The 21982-nt window shown below is 34.3% G+C and overlaps 1 protein-coding gene, 1 long non-coding RNA gene and 2 pseudogenes across 3 annotated transcripts in view; 3 read left to right on the forward strand and 1 right to left on the reverse strand.

Annotated features, from left to right (window-relative positions):
• Positions 1-21982, reverse strand: part of LOC146403266 (uncharacterized) — a 69377-nt gene that overhangs the window by 13642 nt on the left and 33753 nt on the right. The window contains exon 2 of the long non-coding RNA XR_014803316.1: positions 12121-12348. This is a non-coding gene — a long non-coding RNA (uncharacterized LOC146403266). The remainder of the gene's footprint in view (positions 1-12120; positions 12349-21982) is intronic.
• On the forward strand, positions 13-21452 carry LOC110257985 (olfactory receptor 6C2-like). Its single transcript, XM_084955914.1, has 2 exons — positions 13-5505; positions 20760-21452. Exon 1 carries the CDS (start codon positions 477-479, stop codon positions 1413-1415), a length of 939 nt encoding a protein of 312 aa, XP_084812040.1. The 5' UTR covers positions 13-476; the 3' UTR covers positions 1416-5505; positions 20760-21452.
• On the forward strand, positions 9058-10004 carry LOC106506230 (olfactory receptor 6C2-like; annotated as a pseudogene).
• LOC146403267 (olfactory receptor 6C2-like) lies at positions 17431-20625 on the forward strand (annotated as a pseudogene). The gene has a single exon (XR_014803312.1). The product of XR_014803312.1 is annotated as an olfactory receptor 6C2-like (transcript).

Below are 21982 nucleotides of genomic sequence, written 5' to 3' on the forward strand. Positions count from 1 at the left end.
TCTGTGGGGAGACTTTCCTAATTGTTCAGTGACATAGAGAAATCCAAGCCCAGGAGGCACCGAATGAAGGCTGAAAATAATTGAAGGTGGTGTCTCTGTAATTAATTGGTGAAAGCCAAGGAAAAACCTTTAGAAAATTCTCTCAGAATCACAAGGTATTTGACCACTAGCTTACATAACTCATGGCTAGAAATACTAAGCCAAAAGTATTATGGACAAAGACAAAACTATCTCGTTGGAAGACAAGGCAAGAATGAAGATATAGTTAATACTTATATCCACAATGAAGATACTACTCGAGACAAGATGTTCACTTCAAGACAGTCAAGCCAGTTTTTTGTTTTTTTGTTTTTTGAGGTTTTTTTTTTGGGGGGGGGGGCATTTCTAGCCATTGCTGAGTCCTCATTTTGTCTTCATCGCACTCTTTTCAAGTGTCTCTGAATTCTTTCTGCAGATTGGGCAGAAAGCAAGAATCCATGATGAGAAACCACACAATAACAACATTCATCCTTCTGGGACTGACTGATGACCCACGAATCAAAGTTCTGATTTTCATCTTCCTTTTCTTTACCTACATGTTGAGTGCAGCTGGGAATCTGACCATTATCTCCCTCACCTTCATAGATTGCCGTCTGAGGACAGCCATGTACTTTTTTCTCCAAAATTTCTCTTTCTTGGAAATCTCATTCACAACGGCTTGTATTCCCAGATTTTTGTACAACATAGCAACAGGTGACAAAATCATTACTTATGCTGCTTGTGCTGCTCAAATATTTTTTACTTACCTCTTTGGGATAACGGAATTTTTTCTTCTGGCCACCATGTCCTTTGACCGCTATGTAGCCATCTGCAAACCCTTGCACTATGTAACCATCATGAATAACAGAGTCTGCAATAGGTTAATCATCAGCTGTTGGATGGCTGGTTTGTGCATCATAATCCCCCCACTAAGCCTGGGCCTCAATCTGGAATTCTGTGACTCTAACGTCATCGACCATTTTTTCTGTGATGCCACTCCTCTGCTAAAGATATCGTGCTCAGACACACAGTTCATAGAAAGAATGATTTTAGTGTGTGCTGTGCTGACATTCATCATGACCCTTGTGTGTGTAGTTCTGTCCTACATTTATATCATCATGACAGTTCTAAGATTCTCTTCCTCTCAGCAAAGGAAAAAAGCCTTTTCGACCTGTTCTTCCCACATGATTGTGGTTTCCATCACTTACGGCAGCTGTATATTCATCTACATCAAACCTTCAGCCAAGAAAGAGGTGGCTCTTAATAAAGGAGTTTCCCTGCTCATTTCTTCTATTTCACCCACGTTGAACCCTTTTATTTATACCCTGAGAAACGAGCAAGTGAAGAAAGCCTTGAATGACTTGATCAAAAGGATTACGTTCTTCTTCAAAAAGTAAGAAAAAAGGTACTTGATTCATCATGATGAAAGCATGAATATTCCTTCAAATTTCTGGTAAAATTCTAATCATACTAGAGTTTTTGATAATCTCTTTTCCAGTTTTATTAACATTTTGCAACTTCTTTAACTTTACTGATGGGGAACTATTACCATTTGACTCTTCTCTTCCATATCTATTTAACAATTCCATCCACATGGATATGTTTGTAATAAAATTTGAGTTAAAAGTTATAAATGAGGTGTAACACAGTAATAAAAAGCACAAGTTTTTGTAAGAATATAATTCCAGAACTAAGAAAAATACGATTGATTAAAATACTGTAAAAATTCTAACCAGAGCAAATGTCTGAGAAATTGTCAGTACAATTTAATAACGATCATTTTCAGTGTTTTGCTATTTTATAGCAAATAACAGAAATCTGTAGGTGAGAGAGAAAAAAAGTACATTGAAAACAAAACAGCTTAAGCCTGACACTAGGTGTGGCATACATTGGAGTAGAGTGAAAAAAGATGCTTTAAAATGTATCCAACAGAATGAATTTAAATACCACAAAGAAATGGAATATAAGATCTCAATAGTCACATGATGAAAAAATTTAGAAAGGGCACAATAAAGTAAAACTATGATTAATGAACTGATACACATTCAATGGAATAGAGATTTATAATACAATCCACCCAACCACAAATTCAGATAAGTTTGAGTATTTTTGTCCACCAGCTTAAAAAAAAGAAAAGAAGAGAAACAGATTCCCTAACATAACTTAATCCTGATTGTAGACGCCTGCAAGTGGAGTTTTTAAAGTCTACAAATCAGACATAAAATTCAAAATATAAATATTTAAAATAAATCCTTTAAAATTAAGTGCACAATACCAATTAAAAATCAAATAAAAATTTGAGGCTGAAATTACAGCATATCTAACAAGCCATAACACACTAAAAATCTGTACTTAAAGCACACATATTTATAAAAATCTGTAGTATAAAGTACATTTGTGTATATAAATTTTTACTTGAGAGTAGATTAAAAATGAAGGGACTCATACTCATCCTAAACAATTCTAAAAATAACAAAATGAAACAAAGTGAACAATGAAAGTTTAAGATAAAAAGCAAAAGCAGTTAACTGTAAAATTTAAAGTGAATAAATCAGACACTGGTCCTGCTAAAACTGTGGAAAAAATAATCTTGCCTTCCAAATATCAGGAGAAAGACAGAAAGCAACATATTAAAGATTAAGAATTAGAAACAAGATATAAATATCATTACATAAGAGAATCAAATAGATATAAATATTTGCTGTACTCAATTTGACAACAAAAGACAGGAAAATTGGAAGCAATAAAAAATTCTTGGTAAAACATGAAAAAAAATTACAAATTTGAATATAGCAATACTGATATAATTTACTGGGAAGGTGAATAAATTTCTGCCTTTAATGTGGAAAGAGGATAAATTTGTTTTTTAAAAATTTTTCTCCTTAATTTTAAAAATACTCCAAATAGTTTCAGCTTAAATTCATCCATTCCATATCATAGAAAAAGAAAACAGCACAATTGCATTTAAGTGTAAAAATAGAATTTTTCTATATAAAATATATGTAAGTACATTTTAGGAAGATATTAAAAGAAAAAAACAAATTATGACCAACTAGATTTTAATCTACTCTGAAAAGCTTTATCTCGGTAAAATCTATCCATATACTTTATCATAACAATTTTCAAAGTTAGACATCATAAGAATGGATAAATAGATGCTTGAAAACCTTTGGTAAAATTTAATAGTCAGGAAACATCACAGGTAAAATAGGAACATGTTAAAAAAACTATTCATAAAAATATTTTAAAGAATAAAAAACCAATAGATTATAAATGTAAATCAGGAATCGGATATGGATGTCTGGTCTCATCCTTGGTAATTAACATTGTTTTGTATGATCTTAAAAAGTCACAAGAAAATAAAAGTCATTATAAATACTGGACAGAAATATAAAAATAACTTTTAGCAATTTGAATATGCATATTTTAAGCATGGCTAACTCTTAATATAAAAGGTGTTTATAATGTGTGACAGTTTAGCATTTACATGGTAAGATAATTGGCAGCATCTTTTATGTGTGTATCAGTAAAAGAAATCATGTCTATGGATTAATATTTTAATTTCATATAAAGATATACATACATTTCTGCTAACACTGAAAGGGGTATAAATGCAAGCAACTAATAGACAAATAATAGAATTTAGAAAAGAATTTAAGTTGGATAAGTAAAGAATATATATATTTTTTAAATGTGGTCTACTTCTGTATACCAATAAATATCTGAAAAGCAAAATAAGTAACTAATTTCAATCATAACAATAACAAAGGGACTTCACTAAGAAGTAAAACACATTTTTCTGAATGAAGTAAAAGACATAATCCATTTAAAGATATAAAATCATGAAAATATATAATTTTAAAAGTTATCTTATTCTTAGATGCAAAGCAATAGACCAAAAGTATTATAATTCACCTAAAACTAACATAAAATTTGATGCAATTCTCATTAAAATTCCAACAGTTATGCTATTAATCGCATGTAATTATTTCTAGATGCACCTAGAAGAATAAAACTCACAAGTATCCCACAAATGTACAAATAAGATCCAATGAAATAAATTTAAAATATGTTTTGGTCTAGGAATACCTAATGCACAGAACAAAAAAATGCAGAAAAAGGAGTTCCCGCTGTGGCACAATGGGATCAGCAGTGTCTTGGGAGTGCTAGGACCCAGACTCCATCCCTGGCCCAGCACTGTGGGTTAAGAATCTAGGTTAGTTCTCAACTATGGCTGGGATCTTATCCCTGGCCTGGGAATTCCATATGTCATGGGGCATCCTAAAAAAAAAACAGACAGTAAAAGATTTCTACAAGTCAGGTAAGGTAGTATGTTCAATTACAAAGATGGAATTTAAATTCAGTGCGAAAAGAATTATTTAATGAATGTTGTGACTACAACTTCTGTAAGTAGATATGTTAGACCTATTTTTCAAAACACGTACAATAGATTAAATGACTGATATTATCTATCTATCTATCCATAGATCGGTAGATGGATCATGTATACACACATATACAGTGTGTATGTATTTCCTGGAAGAAAATACATGATGCATGGTTAAACATTTCTCAATGGAAAAGAAAAAAAAAAAAAAAAAAACCACTAAAACAAAGGACAGAAGTTCCCTTTGTGGCTCAGCGGTTAACGAACCCTAGTCCCCATGAGGATGCGGATTGGATCCCTGGCCTCTCTCAGTGGGTTAGGGATCCTGCCTGCCATGGGCTGTGGCGTAGGTTGCAGCGACACTCAGATCCAGCGTTGCTGTGGCTCTGGCTAGGCTGGTGGCTGTGGCTCCCATTCAACCCCTAGCCTGGGAATATCCATATACCACAAGTGTGGCCCTAAAAGGCAAAAATAAAAATAAAAAACAAAATAAAATAAAGGAAAGAGTGCTATACTTTTGAATATATGTATTTTAAAACACTTCCTGTACACAATGTTATATATTGATCTATTTCAATAAAATGGGGGAAAAAGGAAAATGATCTTCATACCAAGAGGAAATACAGTTATTAAACAAATACATGGAAAAAACTGTTTACCCTTGAGAGTAATCAAGGAAATGCAAGAGAAAAATCTTTAAAATAGCATTTTAGATCTACTAAAACAGCAAAATTACAGCTTTTTAGTACAATAATTTTCAACATTGGAATGAAATACTTGATGGGACCGTCAATTAGTACAATACTTTTGGAAAGGAATATAGCAATAAAGAACAATAGCCATAAATATAGTAAAAAATGAAAATAAAAAGTAAATATAAAACATTATATAAATCAAAACACACCATACACTAAATCCAAAAAAAGCATGGGTTCGAGTAATATCTAAGTTATAAAAAAGAGCTCTGACACAGAGAAACAACAGGATATACAAATAATTCAAAAAGAAGTGAAGAATAGGAATAGGTAATTTGCCTATGAGCAAATCAAATTTAAAGATAAATGCATAAATATATATAAATTTAGACAAACTCATTTGTAGTCCAAGCAAAAATGAAGAGATATTGAGATAGTGGGGGTGTTGAAAAGACCTCTTAGCTTTCCTGATTATTAGAACCTGAGGGAAATGGCTTTTCTTCACTGTGTCTTTTGAAATGTAAATACAATTGTAATGGTAACTGTAAATGAAATGTAGATCTAAATGTAGATTGAAATGCAATGGAAGTTACAATATTGCATCGCTGTATTCACTTAAACTTCTATAAGAAAACAAACTCACGCACAGAGACAGACAACTTATCAGTGGTTGCCCGAGTGGGGAAGGGCAGGAAGGAGAGGGCACAGGGAAGAACAGAGATGCCCATGGACCCTTGGGGCTGATGGACATTTTCACTCTTTTTATGGTATTAATGTTTTCACAGGCATGTACATATGTCAAAATTTTTAAATTGTACACTCTAAATATGTGCAGTTTATTGTGTGTTGATTTTCCTTCAGTGAAACTATTAAGAAAAGTAAGAAAATGAACAAAATAACCTGATACTTGTTATCCTCTTTGTCCCCAAGGACACTGAAGCCAAAGCACTTTTTTTGTTAATTATTTTGCTTTTGTCAAATAAAATTACTCCAAAGAGTCATTAGTGACTTCTGAGGGTAAATCACCAAGGACCATTTTAAAATTCATTTATTTGCAGGGACAGCAAACTAAAAAAAAAAAAAGAAAAGATAAGGTTGGTACTGTTCAAACCTTTTTCTCTGTCCAAAGATATTGAAATACCAACTCTTTCAAAAGAGGAGAGAGTTTCTGCCACTGGGATCACTATGTTTTAACCTTTTATTTATTTTTTATTTATTTATTTAGTCTTTTCTGGGGCTGCACCCATGGCATATGGAGGTTCCCAGGCTAAGGGTCTAATCGGAGCTGCAGCCACTGGGCTACACCAGAGCCACAGCAACATGGGATCCAAGCCACATCTGCCACCTACACCACAGCTCACGGAAACACCGGATCCTTAACCCACTGAGCAAGCCCAGGGATAGAACCCGCAACCACATGGTTCCTAGTCGGATTTGTTAACCACTCAGCCACGACGGGAACTCCCACTATGTTTACTTTTTAAATGTTAATCTATACACAAAAATATTTTTTAGGCCTCTCCTGAGAGAGTCAATCCTTTTTTTTAATTTATTTATCTCCTGGAGACAGCAATCTCAGGGAGCTTTCTACACATTCAAAAATCCTCAAGGTGAAAACTGATGTATGAGCAGAAGTTCACATGAAAATCTTCATAAAACCAACCATTTCATATATGTGGCTTAGGAATTACTATTTTAATCACCTTAAGAAAGTTATGATTGACATAAAAGTAAGTAGTAAGTATAATAAGTTTTTCAACATTAGTAATATTTCCCTTTGTTTAACTTTGGTCATATTTTTCTCTGAGGAAAAATAGTTCACCTGCCTGCATTAAATTTAGATACACAAGCTATCATTTTTATATGGTATAAAGACTTCAAAAATATGTGGAGATGTCTTACTATAAATAGGTGGATATATAAATGAGAATCCTAATACAATGTATACCCAGAAATGACATAAGCCATACCACAACCTCAAAATGAAAAAATACAAGCTCTGCGTAGGAATGTGTGAATGTGGGTACTTCTCCCTTCATCTCTCATTAGCAATCCCTGCCTCCTTCCAAATGTTTATTGAAAGATAGATGAACCAGAATCTATTGGTTACATGTTAGTGTCAATGAGATTATTGAATAATATTTTATAATACTATATAATATCTTGTAAGAAAAAAATAGTTTTTGAACACTGAGTAATGTCCACAGCATGCTAAGTGAAGTTACATAGTGATGCATATGTAACCTGAGAGATAAAGAGAAAGGATGACACCCAAAGGTTGATAGAATGCAATTACCATTCTCTACTACTTCTGAAATTAATCTAATATGTATATATATATATATATGGCATATGTCACCCCAAAAATTACCATTCTCTACTACTTCTGAAATTAATCAAATACATATATGTATATATATGGCATATGTCCCAAAATTCTCTGGGAGGGTCCTAGTTTTCCGGAAAACTATGAGTGGTAGGTCAGCACTTCATCCCCACACTGGTAACTGCCAGTGTGTGTTTAACATTATGAACTGGGCAAACCACCAGATATGGCCCTTCTACTTCAGTATGAATAAAATACAGTTAAAAAGCAATGAAGAGAAAGTCTTCATAAACAAATAAACTACAATTGCAAAGGGAAAACTTTTTCTTATTGACATAGGATTATAAGCATTGAGACGCACTGAAAATTGAGAACATTCAATTACCCCACCACAGTAATTAAATCTTAATAACCTAGAAAATTACTGTGCAGTAGCATTGGGCATAAACTTAGCATCAGAAAACCCATGACCTCTGGAATTAACATTGCATTAATAGATAACAGTGAAGAGATGATTAGGTTTACTCAGTTAAGTTGCAAAATACAGGACAAAGTATACAAGATAAGCACTTACTATAATAATTGGCACAGAATGTTTGGTTAATACTATAATAACTGGCACAGAATACATAGTTAATACATGGTTAATACTTACTATAATAACTGGCACAGAGCGGATATTTAATACTATAATAACCAGCACAGAATATATGGTTAATACGGGAAGAGGGAGGAGAGCACCCAACCCAACCACGTGGATGATCACGGCTTCTGTTTTAGTGACATTGAAACGGACATGAGTGGTTTGTACAAGCAGGTGTTTGTGAGTCAGTTCAATATATAAGAAGATGTGCTTGGTATTCAAGTCAATAATGTTAAGTCAGAAAAAAAATCATTACTGGAAACAGAAACTTAGTCTTCCTGAAGTGAAAGATGTTATATAAAATGGTAGGAATTGTGGATTAAACAGAGAGGGGTGTTTAGTCAGAAGGGAAGAGGAACTAAGAGATTCAAGCAATCCAAGCAGGCACAAAGATAACTTAGAAAAATCATATGTGTAAGTTTACAGTTCCTTTATAAGAGCATTTTTTAAAAAATACGATAAAATTGTGTTTAATGTACTTTATCCTGCATAACACTTGGCACTTTGATAGAGACATGTGGAAGGACGCCAAGGGAGGGAAGCTTAGACAGAGTCTTCTGTGTAATGTTTACCCTTGTTCATAGGAGAAAACACACTTATCCACAACAACAACAAAAATAGAAAAGTCTTAGAAAGCTGGAGCAGAGATTCCATGTCCTGGTCAGGATTCTTTAGAGTAAGTCCAAATTACACAGGATGTATCACATTTGGACAAGGACTAAACTGTTAACCAGAAACATAATTTAATGATGTGGGTTTCTCTACATGGCTCTGAATATGGAAGAATGTGGGGAGGCAAACAACATTGCTGTTCGTGAATTGACACTCTATTTGGAACATGTCCACACAGACGCATGTTGTGATTTAAAATACAACATGAAAGTATACTGAACACTTAGCTAATTAGATTAGATTTTACACACGTTAGAGACTCTAAATAATAATCTCTGAATTATTGGGCATTCAGGCTGGACAGAAGTCATCAGTGATGAGAAACTATGCAATAACCACCTTCATTCTGCTGGGACTGACAGATGACCCTGAGCTGCAGGTTCGGATTTTTTTCTTTCTCTGTCTCACCTATACCCTGAGTGTAACTGGGAACCTGACCATCATCACACTCACCTTTGTGGATTCCCACCTGAAAACACCCATGTACTTTTTCTTAAAAAATTTCTCCTTCTGAGAAATCTCATTCACAACGGCCTGTATTCCCAGATACTTGTATAAGATAGCAACAGGTGACAAGGTCATCACATATAATGCTTGTGCCATTCAAGAGTTTTTCACTGACCTCGGTGGAGTAACAGAGATTTTTCTCCTGGCCGCCATGTCCTATGACCGCTACGTGGCCATCTGCAAACCCCTGCATTATGTGACCATCATGAGCAGCAGAGTCTGTGGGATTCTCATCAGCTCTTGTTGGATGGCTGGTCTCTGTGTTTTAATCCCACCACTTAGCCTGGGTTTAAATCTGAAATTCTGTGACTCTAAGAGGATTGATCATTTTGGCTGTGATGCGTTTCCCTTAGTGAAAATCTCATGCTCAGACACATGGCTCATGGAACAGACGGTTATAATCTGTGCTGTGCTGACCCTGAATATGACTCTCACTTGTGTAGTTCTGTCCTATGCTTACATCATCAAGACAATTTTTAAGTTCCCTTCTGTCCAGCAAAGGAAAGAGGCTTTTTCGACCTGCTCTTCCCACATGATTGTGGTTTCCATCACCTATGGAACGTGCATTTTCATCTACATGAATCCTACAGCAAAGGAAGAAGTAACCATGAATAAAGTCTAAAGTCGTTTCACTGCTCATTATTTCTATTTCACCTGCATTGAACCCATTCATTCATTTATACTTTGAGAAACAATCAAGTTAAGAAAGCCTTTAAGGACTCAATCAAAAGAATTGCCTTGGTCTCAACTATGTAGAAGAAAATAATGTTTTTAAAAAACTATCTCGAGTCAAGAATAAATGGCCACTCAAATTGCATTTTTGAAGTTTGTAATCTTTTGAATATTTTTCAAGTTTAGATATTTTTTAAACTTTTGAAGTTTAGGGGTTTTTTTGGGTTTTTTGTTTGTTTGCTTTGTTTTTTTGTCTTTTTCAGTGCTGCACCCACGGCATATGGAGGTTCCCAGGCTAGGGTCTAATTCAAGCTTTAGCCGCCGACCTTTGCCAGAGCCACAGCAACACTGGATCTGAACCATGTCTGCAACCTACACCACAGCTCTCTGCAACACCAGATCCTGAACCCAGTGAGCAAGGTCAGGGATCAAACCGGCAACCTCATGGTTACTAGTCAGTTTTGGTAACCACTGTGCCACGACGGGAACTCCTGAAGTTATTTTTTAATAATTACACTTGTCATATCAATTTTCTCAATATTTCTTATCCCTAGATTCCACTGAGCCTTGCTAAAGCCATTTTTGTAATGTTCACTATTCAAATCATTATCTGATCTTTTATATGTCAATTTCTTTTCCAAAATATTTTGGAAAGAAATTAAATTCAGGAGTTCGCGTTGTGGCGCAGTGGTTAACGAATCTGACTAGGAACCATGAGGTTGCGGGTTCGGTCCCTGCCCTTGCTCAGTGGGTTGACGATCCAGCATTGCTGTGAGCTGTGGTGTAGGTTGCAGACACAGCTCGGATCCACGTTGCTGTGGCTCTGGTGTTGGCCAGTGACTACAGCTCCGATTCGACCCCTAGCCTGGGAACCTCCATATGCCGCAGGAGCGGCCCAAAGAAATAGCAAAAAGACAAAAAAAAAAAAAAATTAAATTCATTATATTAGTTAAACACATAATAAAATCATAACTCAGTTAAAATAGAGGGTAAAAATTTGTGTCGGTCTTCTCAAATATTCACACAAATTATATCTAAACACATGTAATAAGAGGAATTTTATGTAAATGTTTAAAATGGGTGAACAGGCATATAATTTAAAGTACACAGAAAAGATAAAAGCATTTCTCAATACTGAGAAAAGAGAAGAAAATCTTTATTACTGTTATGAACACACAGAAATGCTGAATAAATTTTTTAAAATATCCCTTTGAGTACATAGCTGAAATAACCATTGCAAAGTTGTAAATTGAAGATTTCAGAAATAAAGATTCAATGAAAAGTAGAGCAATAATGATGGAAGGAAGGGGTGCTCAGGAGAGCAGAGACAGTTGTTAGCGGAGCACGGATTGTGCTACGGATCACAGACACTTAGGTTTGAAGTCTCAGGATTAGTGCATTGGGAGCACTTGGTGACACAAGAGCTACACATTCAATGAACTTTGCATTGGAAAATCATTCCCATTTTCACAGAAAGATTATGTTTTTTTTCTGAAAAGTATTATCTGATGCTTATTAGAGCTGTGTCAAGGGAAAAACACTCCCAAGTGTATTTCATAGTCCATGCCAACATCTAACACAAATTAAGTTTTATAATCCAACTTCTGTTATAAGCATTTAAGTTATAGATATACAGTACTGAAAAACATCACAAATGTAATTTTTGAGAACTTAAGTTATTTATGTCACTTTAACTAGTTGCTAGAAAGGATTAACTGCTTAACAAATTAACTAATATCTGGAAAGCAGTGCTATGAAGGCAGGCCATCACAAATTTTTTGAAACACTGGAAAAGCTGAGGTCAAAAGGTATTGTGTGGTGTTTTTTGTTTAATTTTTTTTATTAAAGTATAAGTGACTTATAATGATCTGTCAATTTCCTCTTTACAGCAAAGTGACCCAGTCATTCTTTTTCTCATATTATTTTCCATCACATTCTATCACAAGTGATGGGAAATATAGTTCCCTGTGCTTTACAGAAGGACCTCATTGTTTATCTGTTCTGATTGTAAGAGTTTGCATCTTCTAACCCCAAACTCCCAGTCTATCCCACTCCTTCCCACTCTCCCTGGGTAACCACAAGTCTGACCTCCATGTCTATGAGTCTGTTTCTGTTCTGTGCATAGGTTCACCTGCGCCATATTTTAGACTCCACACGTAAGTGATATCATATGGTATTTGTCTTTCTCTTTCTGACTTACCTCACTTAGTATGAGAACCTTTAGTTGCATCCATGTTGCTGCAGATGGCATTATCTTCTTCTTTTTTATGGCTGAGTAGTATTCCATTGTGTACATATACCACACCTCCTTAATCCATTCATCTGTCAATGGACATGTAGGTTGTTTTGGTGTCTTGGCTATGATGAATAGTGATGCAATGAACATAGGGGTGCATGTATCTTCCCTGATCTAATAATAATGAACTATCTGAAAAAGAAATTAAGAAAACAATCTTATATACAATGGTATCAAGAAACTTAAATACTTAGCAATAAATTTAACCAAGGAGATGAAGTTCCATACACTGAAAACTATTAGACATTGATGAAAGAAACTGAAGACACAAATAAATGGAAAGATATTTCATGCTCACCAATAAAAACTAGTATTGTTAAAATACCCATATTTCACAAAGCAATTGACATTGTCAAAACAATCCCTTAAAAAAGCTCAGGGGAATTTTTCACTGAAATAGAACAAACAATCCTAAAATTTGCTAAGTACCATAAAAGACTATGAGTACCCAAATCGATCTTGAGAAAGAACAAAATGGGAGATACCACATTTTCTGTTTTTAATCTATATTACAAAGATATAATAATAAAAATGATATGGCATTAGTATGAAAACAGACATATAGATCAATGGAATAGGACAGTTCAGAGTTAACCCACCCAGATATGGTTGATTACATTTCACAAAGGATCCAAAAATATACAATTGGCAAAGAATTCTCTTCAGTAAAACTAGATTTCCAATTGCAAAAGAATTAAAACAAACCCCTATCTTATACTATGGACAAAAGTCAATTCAAAATGGATTAAAGACATGGGGAGTTGCCTAGTGGTCTAGCAGGTAAGGATTCAGAGTCGTTACTGCTATGGTGAAGGTTCTATCCCTGGCCCAGGAACTTCTGTGTGTGGCAGGCACAGCCAAAACAAAAACATACAAAAACTAAAAGGATTAAAGATTTGAAAGCATCTGTCATTGGTCTTGGCAATGATGTTTTTTAGGTTTGACACCAAAAGCAAAAATAAACAACAATCATCATAGCCAAATTTTACAGCATGTCCATTATGGCTGTGGTACACCTATAAATGTAATAAAATTCACTAAGCAATAAAAAAAAGAATTCACCAAAGGGGAAAAAAATAAATAAACAAACAAGTGGGACTGCATCAAACTGAAAACTTCTCCACAACAAAGTAAATCACAAACAAAAGTAAAAGACAACCTTCCAAATGGAAGAAAATAGTTGTAAGTCATATATCTGGTAGGGATGAATATCTAAAATACATAAATAACTCCTATAACTCAAGAGCAAAAAACAAACAAACCAAAAATTCAATCTGATTTTAAAAGGGGTAGAAGACCTAAACAGACGTTTTTCCAAAGAAGACACACAGATGGCCAGCAGGTATATGAACATGTGCTCAACATCACTAATCACTGGAGAAATGCAAATCAAAACCACACTGAGACATCACCTCACCTGTCAGAGTGGCCATTTTAAAAAAGACAAAGATAAGAACTGTTGGTGAGAATGTGGAGAAAGGGCAACCCTTGGGCACTAGGGTGGAAATGTAAAATGGCACAGCCACCATGGAAACCAGTAGGGAGGTCCCTCAAAAAATGAAAACTAGAACTACACAAGATCCACCAATTCCACCTCTGCCTATTTATTGAAAGGAACCAAAAACTGTACCTCAATAGGATATAAGCACCCACATGCTCATTGCTGCATTATTTATAATAGTTGACATGGAAACAACCTAAGTGTCCATTGATGGATAAAGAAAACCTGATCAGTTGTACTAGTAGATTGGAGTTGTAAATATGACTATCAATATCTTGATGAAATTTCACTTCATCTCTTTTAATATACAAAACTATTTTCAAAAGGATTCTTGTAATACTTTTGTAATTCTAAAAAGCATAAAAGAAGCTAAAATGAGTTAAGGTAACTAGAAATAGCATTATTATCCATAGGGTTATATTTTACAACAGTGAAACTTTGGAAACAGCATATATTTACAGCAATGATATATCTAGGGATAAATGTTGATGTTACATTAATCCAATGAACTGAAATTTGATAGATTGAAAGGGATGCAGACAAATAATTATGGAGATAAAAGTAGGTTCACACATATCTAAGTGTAGAATAAATGTGTCAATCTGTGGATGCTAGTACAGAAGTATTTTTGAATTAATGCTCATGCGTTTGTAATTATTATATGTGATATACATGGAGATATTTGCAGAAGGAAAAGTATGGAAGGAGATGCTCCAAAATATTACCACTTGTGACCTCTATCTGAAGTCTTTTTTAAATTAAAATATAGTTGGTTTACAATGTTCTGTCAATTTTTAAGTCGATCTTAATCTTTTTCAGTTTAATTTTTTGTTGGTATACAACTAATGAAACATCTTAACATGTAATTAATTCATTTTATTACAAATAGAAAAAGCAGAAAGGGAGAGATTTCCCATCTTTAACTACCTTTCAGAAGAATGGGCTAAAAGAAACTGGACTAGGTTTTGGTTTAATTAGAGTCAGTTATCGGACCAGTCTGAAGTAATTTTGTTGCTTTTCCTATCTCTAAAGGCCATTTCCCCACTGTTACTATGTTAGGGTTGTTTTCTTTCCTTTACCCAAAGGTCAGATGATACAAGATGATTATTCAGATGCTTCATTAGCAATTTTTGAACCTGGGTCACCAATGACTCTATTGTTTACTAATTTTGGTGCAGAAGTGACAAATGAAATAAATATCAAGCTTGGAATTGGAAAACCCTCTCTCTGAGCAGAATGGTTCAGAACACCAACTCTTCCAAAACTACTAGGAGTTCTTCTGAACATATTTTCTTTTCAATTATTGAAAGTTTAAAAAAAAAGAAAGAAAGAAAGAAAGAAAGCTATTTCCTAGGCTTGTGATGGCACTGCATCTATTGCAAGAAAATTGCTATATTTGACCACAGATAAAGATTTCAAGAAAATTTTGCATTCCTAAGCTGCTGTTACTGTAGGAATGACCAGATTCAATCTACAGAAAACCAGAAATTCTCATGCTACTATTCAACATCATATTAATTTTCAAGGTGTAGCTACAAGAATAGTTGTAAAGAACTAATAGAGAGAGGCTATTATTAACTACCAGAATGTAAGTATTACAAATTCTGACTTTTTTTTTAAACTTGGATCATATTTGCCTCTAATGAATTAGTCTCCTGACTACAAAATTTAGCATTGGAAGTTCTAATATGGGTATTCATTAAACATCATTTTAAACTGCTTTAATCATGGATAGTATATAGGCATTGATAAGATTACTTTAAGCAACAATTAATACTAGATCATCTAAAAGTAACATAATTTGTATGCTATAATGAATTAATACACCTCCGCAATTCCTGAAAGCTAAAAACTAAAATCCAGGGGCTGAGTACCTGCTTTTCCAGCAGGTGTTGGACAGAGATGGAATGGGAAGACATGGAGCCCCAGAGGGAAGATGCTTCCAGGTAGATCATCCATGTGAAGTGTTTATTTCATTATCTAGCATATAGTAAATATCCAATGAATATAAAACACGTCTGATTATTTAAAAAAAAAAAAAGAAGAAAAAGGAAAATAAAATCAAGCATTTCATTTTGGACTTGTGTTTGGAGTACATTTGTGTATACAACTGAAGATCAATTATTTTGGAGTTTGGGCAATAGACAGAAAATACCCAAAGAGAGTACGTATGTTAAGAAGTAAAATTTAAGGGTAAAATCTTGTAACAAGAGGTCAATAAGTCATAGATATCTAATGCACCATATAATGATATGGACAATAATATTAGACTATAATTGTGTAGTGTGATAAATATTGCTACATCAATAATCACATTACAATTATAAATGTATTAAAGTAACATGCCATGCACCTTAAATTTAAATAATGGTATATGTCAGATTTAGTCTGTAAAAAGTTTTTTAAAGTCTAAAGAAATGCTTAGAACTATCAACATAGAGTTCAGCAAAACAAAAAAAACATTTAGAAATTAGAAAGCAAAAAGACGATGGGGAAAAAACACTTATCTGCTATTAAGGTAAGTTATGAGAGAGTGCTATGGATATTGTGTGGTGAACGTTTACTTAGAACTTCCTCAACTTTAACAAGAAAAAAAAAGTGACGAACCTTAGTATAAATTGTTTCGTTAGATTCGTGGGAACAAAAAATTATTATGCTCTATTAATAATTGAATGTCTGGTAAGTAAAAGGAAAATCATGTGGACAAGATCAGAGAAATAGGTAAAATATATTTATTGCTCATTATTAGCCAGGCACTTTCAGAAGTGTTTTATAAATTAACTTAATTTTTCAACATCATAATCATATATGAAGGATACTGTTATTTTTTCCATTTTGTCAATGACACAACTGAGTCACAGGGAAAACTAGCCATGCTCGAAGAATGTGCTTGAGTTTACTCGTGATTTTTTTATATTACTTATATTAATAATACTATTTTGGAATGTTTTTCAATCTTAACAAGACAGATTGAAAACTGAGAAAATTTGTCATGATTTTTGTACCTCCCTGTATATTTTATACGCAACACATATTGTCATTCTATGCAATATATTTGTTCTCAAAACCCTTCTTGTCTTCTGCACCACAATACAAACTAGTGTAATTTTAAAGAGAAAATTATGAGAGAGAGTCAGGGGGCTGGGGGAGGAAGAAAGAAGGAGGTCTTTAAAGGAAACACAAACTTTTTAAATTGTAATACTAGGGCTCCGTATCCTCACTATTGGATGCAGACTGCCTGTATAGTGAGACTCAACTATTCATGAAACACTTGTACTTTTTCAGTAACAAGACTTCAAGGAAACACATGAAGGTGACAAGGTGAACAAGTTTGGGATTCAGCTTTACATTTTAGTCAGTGACCTCTTGCTCTCACAGAACATTAGCAGTCAAATCTAAATGGGAGGGAAAGTCAAATCCAAGATATAGATCAAATAAGACAGAAAATGGAAATAAAATATAAAATGTGATGAGAAGGAAGCACCCATAGTATTTTGGACTATGGTATAGATAAAGCAATCTTGACTTTTCTTAAGTCTCCCCTATAATGACCAAAAATGCACAGTTGTAGAACCTAGGAATCTGAGGATATTTGTAAAGATAGTTTTTAAATGCAACTGAGTTCATATTTTTTGCTTCATTGATAACCACTCTATGTATATCAAATGTCTCTGAATCATAAATGCAGACTGAGTAGAAGGCAGGATTCAGTGATGAGAAACCACACAATAACAACTTTTATCCTGCTGGGACTCACAGATGAGCCACAGCTGAAGACTCTGGTTTTCATCTTCCTGTTTCTCACCTACATGCTGAGCATCACTGGGAACCTGACCATCATCTCCCTCACCTCCACAGACTCTCATCTCAAAACTGCCATGTACTTTTTCCTACAAAACTTCTCCTTCTTGGAAATCGCATTTACATCTGCTTGTATTCCTCAGTACTTGTACAACATAGCAACAGGTGATGAGACCATCACATACAACAGTTGTTCTACGCAACTATTTTTTACTGATCTCTTTGCTGTAACTGAGTTTTTCCTCCTGGCCGCCATGTCCTATGACCGCTACGTGGCCATCTGCATTACGTGACCATCGTGAACCACACGGTCTGTAGGAAACTCATCATTGGTTCCTGGCTGGCTGGCTTGTTGATCATCATCCCCCCACTCAGCCTGGGCCTAAAGCTGGAATTCTGTGACTCCAACGTCATTGACTATTTTTTTTGTGATTTAGCCCCCCTCCTAAAGATCTCATGCTCAGAAACGTGGCTCATAGAGGAAACAGTCACAGTCTGTGCTGTGTTGGCCTTTATCATGACACTTGTGTGTGTGGTTCTATCCTACGTACACATCCTCAAGACCATTTTGCAATTCCCTTCTGCCCAGCAAAGGAAAAAGGCATTTTCTACATGTTCTTCCCACATGATCGTGGTCTCCATCAGCTATGTAAGCTGTATCTTCATCTATGTTAAACCTTCACCAAAGGACTCACTGGCTGTTAATAAGGGAGTGACAATTCTCACTACTTCCATTGCTCCCATGCTAAGTCCTTTCATTTACACCTTTAGAAACAAGCAAGTGAAACAAGCTTTCAATGATGCAATCAAAAGAATTGCATTATTCAAAAAGGACTAATAGAATTCACTAACATAGAATGATCAGTTTTTCATAAAAAGATCATTAGTTCCTCAGTGTGTGCCTTTGAGTTTTCAAATCATTTCCATCCTAGGATGGAAATTGTCTCAGTTTCCTCTCTTAAAAAGAAGAGAAAATACATTTCTAAGAAACAAAAGAATGAACTTACACCTTAGCAAGCCTTGACAAAACTGCTAAAAACAAAAGAAACAAAAGCCACAAGTTCATTGTATATTTCAAAGAGGGTAATTGTGCTGATTGCCTTTTTCTTTTCCAGATTTTAAGAGTGTTTTTGGATGCCAAGCAGAAAAAAAAAAAAAAAAAAACTGGTACTGGAAAGTAGACTGGAAAATCCATTAATGTCTTATTGCTTTGAAGGGATCCAAGACCAGGGCATTCAATAAAATATAAACATCGCAAAGAACAATAACAAAAATAGTATTTTTCGTTAAAAAGGGAAACTATTTCAAATTATCGTATCTTAATGTAGAAGCTGAATTCTAACTATAGTCCCCTACGATATTGAATATCTAAAAATGACAGACTAACAGATCAATTTAAACAGAAAACATGTGAATTTAAAGTGTTAATAGCTCCTCGAAGTAAATTTGTGAGGAAAGGGATAGATAGCTACATCTGTGTTTGCTTCTACATTTTCACTATGACTCTATGGATTTGTTGGTAACAAGCTAAAATAATGAGAAGATAGTAAAACTGCAAAAAGTGAAAGTAAGTGAAAAACCTGGAATGCATCTAGATTTGGCACAAAAATGTCTGCAACTCAAAGGATGTGACAGTGCTTACTACTTCCTATACTGAACTTCATTCTGTTGACTTACGTAGACTGCCAATTATTTCTCCAGCAAAAAAAAACAAAAAAACAAAACAAAAAAACAAAAAAAAAAACAAAACAAAAAAACAAAAAAAAACAAGGAATTTTTATTTGTAGTCTGCAACCATGGTGAGCCACATACACATCCTCACACAACAAGAAGAGGAGGACAATTCTAAAGAAGGGAAAGGAAGCTGGGAGGACTACAGTACACAAAGTGTGCATGGTTTTTCACTGGCTGAGTCCTGACAGTCTCTCATTGGCTGAGCTCTGGCCAGGCAAGAAGAGGAAGTCTTTCTTCTTCTTCTTGGGCTCTGCTGTTGTCCTAGGGCTTAAGAAACCCCATTCAAGGCTTCTTACTTCTATTTGGTTGACTTTTCCACTGATTAACTTTTTCAGTTTATACCTTGAGAAACACAAGTAGAACAGATGTCCATAACCTTTCCAGGAATTTGATTGTGACCTATCGCAAAAAGAATTCTATAGCAGTAGCAGGTGGAAATAATCCTCTTTTGATATGTTGGATTTTCTAAAATATAACACTAAAATCAATTCATTTTTATTTCATAATATGGCTACTAGAAAATCCCAAGTTACCTCTGTGGCTCATGTTATATTGAAAGGCTTCAGATTAACCAAGCTGCTTACTAGACCCAAAATTCAAATTCTGTATATTTGACCCCAAATTTTGTTTCCGACTTAAGGAAGTCTTCACCAGACAAACACTTTCAACAAGATATCTTCAAGAAACTCCTCAAGCAAACTCTACATGTATTAAAACCCCTATAAGTAACACAAATAACAGAAGTGTTCACAGTAAGCTTAACCTATGAAATGCAATGCATCTTCTTAATAGAAGGCTGATAATGAAAAGTGAAATTAATCTGTGGAAAGCTAAAAGAGCTATTGAATGAACATATAGATGTTGTGACCACTGAAATAGCTCTAATTTTCCTTCGAAAGAGTTGAACTGCTACATATATATAAATTGATATAAAAAATGGGAATCTGAATATTTGAGCCATGCTGCTGCTTAAAGCAACACTCACTGTATCAAGTTGTTAGTAAAAGCACCAGAGTGAAATGAGATCTGAGACTTTGGGAAGCTCTTTCTATGCAGGCAGAGCTTTTTGGCAAGTCCTGTATCAATTGAAAAGATACAATTGATACACATATCTCACTATTTGTGGGACTGAATGTGTTACATTTATTGATATGTATTGTATGGCTCAGAAGATGGTTTATCTTGACAAAGGTTCAGTGTGCACTTGAAAAGCATGTATATTCTGCTATCCTTTTGGAAAGGAATATAGCAATAAAGAACAATAGCCATAAATACAGTAAAAAATAAAACATGTTGTAAATCAAAATACACCATGCACTAAATCCAAAAAGAGCATGGGCTCGAGTAATATCTACATTATAAAAAGAGCTTCTACATACAGAAACAATAGGATGTACAAATAATTCAAAAGGAAGTGAAGAATAGGAATAGGTAATTTGCCTATGAGCAAATCAAGTTTAAATTTAAATACAAAAATATATAAAAATTTAATCAAACTCATTTATAGTCCAAGCCAAAATGAAGAGATATTGAGATAGTGGGGGTGTTGAAAAGACCTCTTACCCTTCCGGATTATTAGACCCTGTGGGAAATGGTTTTTCTTCACTGTGTCTGTTGAAATGTAAATTACATGTAAATACAATTGTAATGGTAACTATAAATAAAATGTAGATTGAAATGCAATGGAAATTACAATATTGCATCACTGTATTCACTTAAACTTCTATAAGAAAACAAACTAGTGCACAGAGGCAGACAACTTATCAGTGGCTGCCTGAGTGGGGAAGGGCAGGAAGGAGAGGGCTCAGGGAAGAACAGAGATGCCCACGGACCCTTGGGGCTGATGGGCGTTTTCACTCTTTTTATGGTATTAATGTTTTCACAGGAGTGTACATGTGTTAGAATTTTTAAATTGTACACTCTAAATACGTGCAGTTTACTGTGTGTTGATTTTCCTTCAGTAAAACTATTAAGAAAAGTAAGAAAATGAACAAAATAACCTGATACTTGTTATCCTCTTTGTCCCCAAGGACACTGGAGCCAAAGCACTTTTTTTTTTGTCAGTTATTTTGCTTTTGCCAAATAAAATTACTCCAAAGAGTCATTAGTGACTTCTGAGGGTAAATCACCAAGGACCTTTTTAAATTCATTTATTTGCAGGGACAGCAAACTAAACAAAAAAAAAAGGAAAAAAGAAAAGATAAGGTTGGTATTGTTCAAACCTTTTCCTCTGTGCAAAGATACTGAAATTCACAAGAAAACCTTCATCAGACCTACCATTTTCACCTCTGTGGCTTCAGGAATTACTATTTTGATCAACTTAAGGAAGTTATGATTGACTGACAGCAAAGTAAATATAATAAGTTTTCCAACTTAAGTATTGTTTCCCTTTGTTTAACCTCAGTCATATTTTTCTCTGAGACAAAAATTTCACCTGCCTGCATTAAATTCAGATATATAATCTATCATTTGTGTATTTCAAAGCCTTCAAAAATATGTATTAGATGTCTTAATATAAATAGGTAGATGTATAAATGAGAATCCTTATATAGTGTATATCCAAAAATGACATAAGCCATATCATCAACTTCACATTGGAAAGTATACATGCCCTCGTGTGGGTATGTGTGTGTGTGTGTGTACTTCTCTCTTCATCATTCATTAGCAATCCCTGCCTTCTTTCAAGTATTTATTGAAAGACAGATGAACCAAAATCTGTTTCTTACATGT

Source organism: Sus scrofa, chromosome 5, assembly GCF_054392235.1.
Source record: "Sus scrofa isolate SSC_HxYL_T2T_F1_AM1 chromosome 5, Sscrofa_HxYL_maternal_Yorkshire_Landrace_v2.0, whole genome shotgun sequence".
In the NCBI taxonomy this organism is placed as follows: domain Eukaryota; kingdom Metazoa; phylum Chordata; class Mammalia; order Artiodactyla; family Suidae; genus Sus; species Sus scrofa.

Bases quoted from the DNA above. Each gene is read 5' to 3' on its own strand.
- LOC110257985 (XM_084955914.1), top strand. From the start codon at position 477: ATGATGAGAAACCACACAATAACAACATTCATCCTTCTGGGACTGACT.